Here is a 9,686-nt window from a genome sequence, read left to right on the forward strand (position 1 = left end):
TCGCTTAGCAACAGTTACTAAAGTTCATGTTTTGTAGCTAGCTACAAAATATCTAGCACAAGCATTTTTGCCAAGTTTGAATGATAGAAATACACAACATTTCGCAAATTATAATGACATTGTTAAATGTAGTAAAATAAGAGTTTTAAACTCCACATACCTTCTTCGAAGTCGCTGTCGCTGTCCACCTGTCGACGATCACGAACCCTGCAAAACGGAAAAAGACAAGAAAAACAAGCCACAAATGAATTTGAACAACCTGTCGACGCAGTAGGCCGCCGACGTCCACGCACTCTCTCCGCCAGTCTTGAAAAGCACCCAGGCATTTTCCAGTCGATTGTTCTCATGTAAATGTCTCAAAAATCAAAGAAGTTTGTTTTCAGCAGCAAACTGAAGTTGTTGTTTTCGCACAGAAAACATTCCATAGAACATCGGTTAGATGTTTCTTGGCAACACATGTTCGAAAATTATTGTTTACAAAATTGACAACTGTGTTGCCATAGAAATGAGTTTGGAATTCTATGATTCCCTTTAGAAACCGTTAAAATTGCTTGTCATCATTCTAATGACGTCGACGTGCTCCTTCGTAGCTCAGTTGATAGAGCATGACGTGTTGCAAACATTGCTAAGAAGATAATGATTTCAGGGATTTTTGTGATGATGAGTTATCTGAAATTGAGATAAAAGACTGTATTAAACGCCTTAAGAACAATAGGTCCATGTTTGTGTCCGTAATCTGAGGTGTGTTTGAAAATGAATGAGCAGCAGTGTTGTGATGTTGTGATCCTAAACTGTCCTTGCAGAGATCTTTCTTGGCCTCATCACATGTCTCAGTTGCTCCTCCTTAGGAGGGAGGGGGACACCACAACGGGACAGACCCCACAGTCATCGCTAGAGATCGAAATTCAGACTCCCTCCAAAACCACTGAACCCCTCAACACACCGAAAGAGATTATGGTGCACACCCTTAGAGGGAGCCGGAACAGGTTAACTCCCTCCACCATCAGACACAGAGGACTAGGAACTATCCAACACCCAGGGAGAGAGAACGAGTGACCTCAGTCAAACACAGTCAGAAAGAGGAGGTGGAAAAGGCATTAGATAGAGGAGGAGGTTACCCCAGACGCCATTCCTCCTGTTCATGTGAGCAAGAAAGAGCTTAAGGCTTCTGATCAGTCAAATGGCAGGCAGAGGGAGAAGTCATAGTGATTCACACCCACAGAGAGAAAGACAACCCACACAACCTCTTGGTTGAGATGAACCACACAGAGGTAGAGGCAGAGGGCCTTCAGGGCTAGCCAGTCAGCCTGCTCTGATCCTCAAGTCAATTGTATTTAAATTCATGTTCATTAAAGATTTTTATTCAAGAATTGAAAAGTCCCATTTACTGAATGATCATTTTTCACTGTCTTCAACCCTCAAGAACCAGTGTGTGTCTGGGTCACCCTTTTCCTGGGCAAACGCAACTTGCATATCGTCAGAGACTAGGCCGAAACGTTAATCTTTTAACCTTGCCTGAATAAAACAATGCATTTTTTTTATAGTGAGCAAGTGTTGGGCTTTTTCCTTTTCTATGATGATTCAAATTTTTGGTTGCACCTCAACTCAACGTTGGTTGAGCGCCCTCTGTTTTTGTTGTTGTCAAATAATACGTTTGTTTTTAAATGTACAAGTAAATTATTAAAAGCATTACAATTGTTTCCCACTTATTTACACAACCTACTCCACACTTGCAGTTTATAGAAATGTTCTGAAATGAAGTAGTAAACAGAAGAAAAGCAGACTTGAGTCCAATTATAATTTTATAATTTAATGGTCTATGGTTCAATCCCATTTCTGCAGGTGTGATGAATAATTAATATTGTTCCTCCTCTTCCTTGTGGCAGGCGAAGCAGCACACTGCCCTCCAAAGCCTGCAAAATAATCGCCGGACTGCCCCTTTCCTAGCACTGCATGGAACATCCAGTGTCACGTCCTTGGTGACATCCGGGATGAACACAGCAACATCCTCTGGAAAGGGAAAAAAAGAGGAACCGAATGAAAACAAATGCAAACCGTAGTTTCTAATCACTGGCCAGTTGAAAGGTTCTACTAAGATGTCATGACAAACGGCACCTGTCAGAGTGCTCTCTAAGTATTACTCACCTGCTTGGATGTCAGCTGGCAGAGTGGCGAAGACGGCCATCGTGAGAGTCCTTTCTTCAGGTGTGACGTCCATAACCTCCAAGAGGGAAGAGATGGGCTCTGTATTAGGGGTGATGTCCACAACATTCATGTGGGAAGAACCCGGGTCTACCTCTGTGTTACTGGTGATGTCCACAACATTCAGGTGGAAAGAAGCCGGATCTGCCTCTGTGTTAGGGGCGATGTCCACAACCTCCAAGAGGGAAGAGATGGGCTCTGTATTAGGGGTGATGTCCACAACATTCATGTGGGAAGAACCCGGGTCTGCCTCTGTGTTACTGGTGATGTCCACAACATTCAGGTGGAAAGAAGCCGGATCTGCCTCTGTGTTAGGGGTGATGTCCACAACCTCCAAGAGGGAAGAGATGGGCTCTGTATTAGGGGTGATGTCCACAACATTCATGTGGGAAGAACCCGGGTCTACCTCTGTGTTACTGGTGATGTCCACAACATTCAGGTGGAAAGAAGCCGGATCTGCCTCTGTGTTAGGGGTGATGTCCACAACCTCCAAGAGGGAAGAGATGGGCTCTGTATTAGGGGTGATGTCCACAACATTCATGTGGGAAGAACCCGGGTCTGCCTCTGTGTTACTGGTGATGTCCACAACATTCAGGTGGAAAGAAGCCGGATCTGCCTCTGTGTTAGGGGTGATGTCCACAACCTCCAGGTGGGAACAAGCCATGTCTGCCTCTGTTTTTGGGGTATGGTTCAAAACCTCCAGGTGGGAAGAAGCCTGATCTGCCTCTGTGTTAGGGGTGATGTCTACAACCTCTAGGTGGGAAGAAGCCGGGTCTGTGTTATGGGTGACAACAACAATCCTGATGAGCTCTACTACTACAAGGCACCAAGATGTCATCAGAACAGGCATCTGTCAGAGTGCTCTCTATCATTGCTACTCACCTGCTTGGATGTCAGCTGGTAATGTGGTGGAATCGCCCACCACGAGGACAGGGGGGACTGGTAGGGTGGCTGCAGGGGGCTGGAAGCAGCTCTGCACCTCGTCCGCCACAAAGGCACAGACAGAGCTCATATAAAAAGGGCTCTGCAGGTCATCGGTGGAGAAGGACTGACTGATTCTCCCGAGGATCGACCGCACAGAGTCAAAAGCAGCAGCCCGGGAGAAAGGGATGTGAGGGGAAGGGTCCTTTAACATGCAGGAGAGCTTCTCCACTACGGCCGCCACCATTCCCACGGCCATCCCACTTATAAGAATTGGGTGCTCTGAATGGCCTTCCTCAGGCTGAAGCCACAGGGCGAGGAGGAGCCTGGGCACCACCTCCACCACCACCTGAGATGGGCTGAGCAGGTTGCTACGGGGCTCATTGGACTGCTCGCCCAGAATGCTCCTCACAGCTCTCTCCACAATGCTGTGGACCTTAGGATCGCTGAAATCAACAATAAGGATAAAATAAAGCTAAACGATGTGCAATGTACTCACTTAGAACACTGTCTTAGTCTGTTTCTGCGTAGTTCCAGATGTGTAGATAAATGGATCAAGTCATATGCAGGGCAGTACATGGATCTCACATGTCAGCTGGCGAGGTGGGGTGCATGGAGCGGCGGAGCTTGCAGAAAGCCTCGTGCTCTATGTTCATCATTTTTAGGCAAGTGTTTACATCCCAGGCCTGCAGTATGAAACAGGAAGTCCCATTAGTGTAATTTCACAACAGATTTATTCTGCTGTGCTAACTCGTTGTTGAAAGGCTCACTAACTTGTAGTATGTCTCTAACTCTCATTCTCTTACCAGCTGAGCGAAGTCGTTTCCCTCCTCCAGGGTTTCCTTCCACACCCTTCAAATAAAACACAGAGCAATTCAACTTTCCTGGTTTCTGATTTTTGTGTTGTTTATTTTACCCACATCTCCTGGAGTGCTGCTGGTGGCAGGGAATGGCAGTGAAGGTGAGTGCTGACGTGGTACTCACCTCTCCCTAAGGGATTTTTTGCCCTGAGACACCAGCCAGTTGCTCATGTGCTCTGTAGTGACATGGGGCGGGACCTGGCCTTGACTCTGGAGCAGCAGATAGTGGACCATGAGCTTCTTCTGCAAGATGAGGTAAGGTGTGAGACCGTGCCACGAAATAGCATATCATGTGCTTTCAGAAGGGCCTCTCGCAACATTTCACAACTTCTCATGCCCCACAATTTGAAAGTGATATTAAGAACTCTTATGACCACCTTCTCTAAACTGTCTTGAAATACAACTCTCTTTCTGTTGTTTATGTTTTTGTGGGATGAATCTTACCTGTTTATTGTAATATGTTTCCTCCCAGCAGGCCTGCAGAGTCTGAAAATAAAGGCTGCTTCTACAGAATTCCTTTGAAGATAATGAAAATAATGATGTTCTGTTATGCACATTATGCACAGGCATTTACAGTATGCTACAATAAATTTCTCCTAAGATTACCTTTGTGGGACCATAAGTGAACTCCGGAATGCACCAAACCCTATCCATGGTAAGATGGGGAAGAATGCAGCGCTATAGATATACGGGATACTCTAGAGATAACAGGAATGACTTAAAGTCGCGAATGATCAATGACTGTGGAGTCGTCCAATATGCTGCACTTAGAATTGAGTTGTAGGCGATGTTTGGCGCAAAATAGAATGTTTACATTATATTACCATGGAGAAATGGAATGTGTAGAACCTGTATAATTGGGTATGCTTCTATGTCTTTATTTCGTGAACGATTAAACTCTTTATTATGTCATAATGTGTATATGAGGATATAGGAGCCTTTCCCGATTCATGACGCGTTTATCCAGGTGCATGTTGCTTAGACCAACTAATCCAATCTTGGTTTACAAGTTAAATACATTATTTATATATGCCTATGTTGCGTGGTTCGTTCTGCGTTGTGTACTTTTAATTAGGACGCTGCCACAACTGGAGGTCTGCTAGTTTAAGAATTTTTTATTTGCCCTGCACACGAAGAGACAACACACATTATGTTTAACCCTTGGCGCAGTCCAAGCTCTCAGGCACCTGCGCAAGCACACGGACACTCACTCAAACACTGTCCCAAGTACTCACAAGTTACAATAGATACCCCAGTTAGCGAGCTTTGTGAACCTTGTTAACATACATCTTTATATTATCCACATTGTAACAAATTTATGGTAGCATAACAGTACATTGTGTAACATTACCACGGTTTTATATTGAACAATTTCGGATACCTTTCAAGCCGAAGGGCAGGCAAAAGGGAAAAATAAGGGGGTATGGAAATGCAGTAAACACGCGAAGGGCCACACCAAAATAAAAACATTAGCTATGCAGCTGTAATTCAATAAAAAAAATACACTGAATAATTATTATTATCAAATTATTAACATCCCCTCTTGACCTGGCCTATTTGAATTGGTCCTTGTGTGCAATTTGGTGCATAATCTAGAGGAACAACATCACACTGCTACACCTATACTAATCTATCGACCACATCCATTTAAGCATTGATTGTCAATTGAAAATGTGGTGGTTGTGTTATCCTGTTGTGCGCCTTGAGAGTCCTCTTAAGCACATTATTCCAATATTTCCAAGCTCTGAATTGACACAAGGAACACCTCTGCAAAGATATTCGGTTAAAAATAAGATTATGAATGACAATAAACGTATGACTTGGATTGTATGCACAATAGTGTAGTAAACAGTATCGCTCAGCGTGGGATCTTTTGGTGTTTGGAAAGTATCCGTTATAAGTCTCCATGGCACGTATCACTTCATTGTCTTGTTGCATGACAGTGCGCATTGTAATGGTCTAACAGGTGTTTTTCCATTTTGTTTCTCACATTAAACAGACATTTGACAACGGAAATGCTTCCAGTTGTACCTACGACCTCAACACCCTACTCACACGCAATTTAAAAAATATATATTTTGTACCTTTATTTAACTAGGCAAATCAGTTAAGAACAAATTCTTATTTTCAATGAAGGCCTGTTCAGGGGCAGAACGAAAGAATTGTACCTTACCTTGTCAGCTCGGGGGTTTGAACTTGCAACCTTGCGGCTACTAGTCTAATGCTCTAAACCACTAGGCTACCCTGCCGCCCTAAATACGCACATCCAGACTCATGCATACAGCTGTCCTTCTCTCCCCTTCGTTGGCCTCTATTTAAAAAAAAAACATTTGTCAGAGAAAATGACCATTTTCGTGGTATTGCTTAGTGCACTGCCTTTACTGAACTCTGGAGAAAACGAACATTGCTGTGGGGTGAGTACATCTGACAATGTGCTCTCCCGTCCATTAGACATTTTGTCTGCAGGAACTCGCTCTTTTTCACTAGTCCAATTGCCGATGTATTTGTGGCATGATGTGAACAGTACGAATTTGTGTCACTACCAAGGTCTAATGGTTTTAAATGACTGTTTTGTATTGTCTGGACACTCACTTCTAGAATTGGCTTGCGGTAGGTCTCTTAAAAAAGAGAAGCCGTACAAAAGTTATTAAACCGAGGTGCCTAGTTATTTTTCTTTTGTTGATATCAGGTAACGTGCAACCTAACCCTGGCCCTGATATGCAATGTCTCCAAACACCCTGATTTTAAATCAAGCTCTGGTTTTGGTATTTTTCATTTAAATGTACATCCTGTTGTCAAAAATTGATGGGCTAAATCAACTGATGCTGATGTAATTGTGTTTTTCTGAAACCTGGCTCAGCAAGTCTGTTTTTGTGGTTACAATGTTTATCGCATTGATCGGGTTAAGAAAGGTGGGGGTGTGGCTATATATGTAAAAGCTAAATTCCCTATAAGTGTGGCAAAGTCTGAAGCTGTATGTAAACAGTTGGAATTTCTTGCTTTGAATATTGAGGTTTCAAAGGGTCTCTCTATAACTGTGATTGGCTGTTATAGACCCTCCTGTGCTCTCGGTGATTAATTTTATTCTTTGACACACCTTATGTCTAAACTTCTTTATAGTGAAATGATCTTGATTGGTGATCTCAACTGGTGTTGGTTAAAGCCGGTGTCTGATGATTCATCGACTACAGCTCAGCAGGCTCAGGACAGACGGGAGACTCTGGCGGCGCTGGAGAGGAGGAAGGCTCTAGCAGCGCTGGACAGGCGGGAACACCTGTAGGCAGAAGACGGAGAGACAGCCTGGTGCGGGGGGCTGCCACCGGAGGGCTGGTGCAGAGGTGGCACTGGGTAGACCGGACCGTCGGTGCTGCCCAATCTTACCTGGTTGAATGCTCCCCGTAACCAGGCCAGTGCGGCGAGGTGGAATAGCCCGCACTGGGCTGTGCTAGTTTCATCATAGTGCTTGATGGTTTTTGCGACTAGACTGGAAGAAACTTTCAAAGTTCGAGAAATGTTTCTCTTTGCTTATTTGAGGTGTTCTTGCCTTAATATGGACTTGGTCTTTTACCAAATAGGGATATATTCTGTATACCACCCCTAACTTGTCACAACACAACTGACTGGCTCTAACGCATTAACATCTTACGGCTGAAATCCCGTTAACGGGATCATTTGACAACAGCCAGTAAAAGTGCAGGGCGCCAAATTCAAACAGAAATCTCATAATTAAAATTCCTCAAACATACAAGCATTATACACCATTTTAAAGATACAGTTGTTGTTAATCCCACCACAGTGTCCGATTTCAAAAAGGTTTTACGAAGAAAGCATACCATGGTTATGTTAGGTCAGCGCCAAGTCACAGAAAAACACAGCCATTTTTCCAGCCAAAGAGAGGAGTCACAAAAAGCAGAAATAGAGATGAAATTAATCACTAACATTTGATGATCTTCATCAGATGACACTCATAGGACTTCATGTAACACAATACATGTATGTTTTGTTCGATAAAGTTCATATTTATATCCAAAAATCTCAGTTTACATTGGCGCGCTGTTCTGTAATGTTTTGCTTCCAAAACATCCGGTGATTTTGCAGAGAGCGACATCAATTTACAGAAATACTCATCATAAATGTGTTTTTTTTTATTTTACCCTCTTTTTTCCCCAATTTCGTGGTATCCAATTGTTAGTAGCTACTATCTTTGTCAGAGAAAGTTTGCCTGCCCTACATAGGGCAGGCAAACTTCCAAATAGGAAGTGGAAATTCTGGGGCTGATTGAATTTCAAGTCATCGCATATTCACATCCAAACAAGATATGGATCTGTTCGCACTTCCTACGCCTTCCACTAGATGTCAACAGTCAGTAGAACGTGGAATGAAGCCTCTAGTGTGATGTGGGACCGGACGGGAGGGGAATGAGTTAGTGGTCTGTCAGAATGCCAGTTCCTGGTTGCGCATATTACTGTTGATATAGCCTTGCGTTGCATTACTCTGTAGACAAAAATGAATGTTGGAACGTTATTGGATATATGTGAAAATAACATCCTGAAGATTGATTCTCTACTTAGTTTGACCAGTTTACTCGACCTAGAATATAACTTTTTGAAGTTTGTCTGGGTTCGCCTGGACCAGCACCAGATTTTGGACATGTGAACTAACCGTGCTAGCAAATGCAGCTAATTGGACACTAGTAATGGACATTATGGAACAAAACAAATATTTATTGTGGAACTAGGACTCCTTGCACTGCATTCTGATGAAAGATCATCAAAGGTAAGGGAATATTTATGATGTAATTTCGTATTGCTGTTGACTCAAACATGGCGGAGAAATATTGTTACGTCTTAGCGCCATTTTAGATTATTTCATGGTATGCTTTTTTCGTAACTGTGACGGCTTTCTTCCGTCAAAGAAAGGCGGGAGACTCTCGCAGCTCTGGACAGGCGGGAGACTCTAGCAGCTCTGGACAGGCGGGAGACTAGCAGCACTGGACAGGCGGGAGACTAGCAGCTCTGGACAGGCGGGAGACTAGCAGCTCTGGACAGGCGGGAGACTCTCGCAGCTCTGGACAGGCGGGAGACTCTAGCAGCTCTGGACAGGCGGGAGACTCTAGCAGCTCTGGACAGGCGGGAGACTCTAGCAGCTCTGGACAGGCGGGAGACTCTAGCAGCTCATGACATTCTGCCAGACCTCTTAGTCAAACAGCTCTTAATCACTCCCCCTTCAGAGTAGAAGTCTGAAACAAGGTTCTAAAGACTGCTGACATCTAGTGGAAGCCTTAGGAAGTGCAATCAGACCAAATTTGACACTGTTTATTGGATAGCCAAAGACTTAAACCTACAAACCTTAGATTTCCCACTTCCAGGTTGGATTTTATCTCAGGTTGTTGCCTGCCATATGAGTTGTGTTATACTCACAGACATCGTTCAAACAGTTTTAGAAACTTCAGACTGTTTTCTATCCAAATCCACTGATAATATGCCTATCTTAACTTCTGGGCCTGAGTAGCAGGCAATTTACTCTGGGCACCTTATTCATCCGAGCTACTCAATACTACCCCCCAGCCATAAGAAGTTAAATAACTTCCACAATTAACTTTTAACAAGGCACACCTGTTAATTGAAATGCATTCCATGTGACTACCTCATGAAGCTGGTTGAGAATGCCAAGAGTGGCTACTTTACTACATGATTCCAAATG

At 43.7% G+C, this 9,686-nt stretch overlaps 1 protein-coding gene across 1 annotated transcript; it reads right to left on the minus strand.

The window, feature by feature from the left end:
• Window positions 1–1,855: 1,855 nt before the first annotated feature.
• Window positions 1,856–4,562, minus strand: LOC123990404. The gene is made up of 7 exons (XM_046290960.1): window positions 4,428–4,562; window positions 4,108–4,226; window positions 3,930–3,975; window positions 3,712–3,809; window positions 3,085–3,569; window positions 2,146–2,976; window positions 1,856–2,010 (listed from the first exon to the last, which is right to left on the minus strand). Exons 1-7 carry the CDS (start codon window positions 4,551–4,553, stop codon window positions 1,856–1,858), a joined length of 1,860 nt encoding a protein of 619 aa, XP_046146916.1. The 5' UTR covers window positions 4,554–4,562.
• Between the last annotated feature and the right edge of the window lie 5,124 nt (window positions 4,563–9,686).

Source organism: Oncorhynchus gorbuscha, linkage group LG02 (genome assembly GCF_021184085.1).
Source record: "Oncorhynchus gorbuscha isolate QuinsamMale2020 ecotype Even-year linkage group LG02, OgorEven_v1.0, whole genome shotgun sequence".
NCBI lineage: Eukaryota > Metazoa > Chordata > Actinopteri > Salmoniformes > Salmonidae > Oncorhynchus > Oncorhynchus gorbuscha.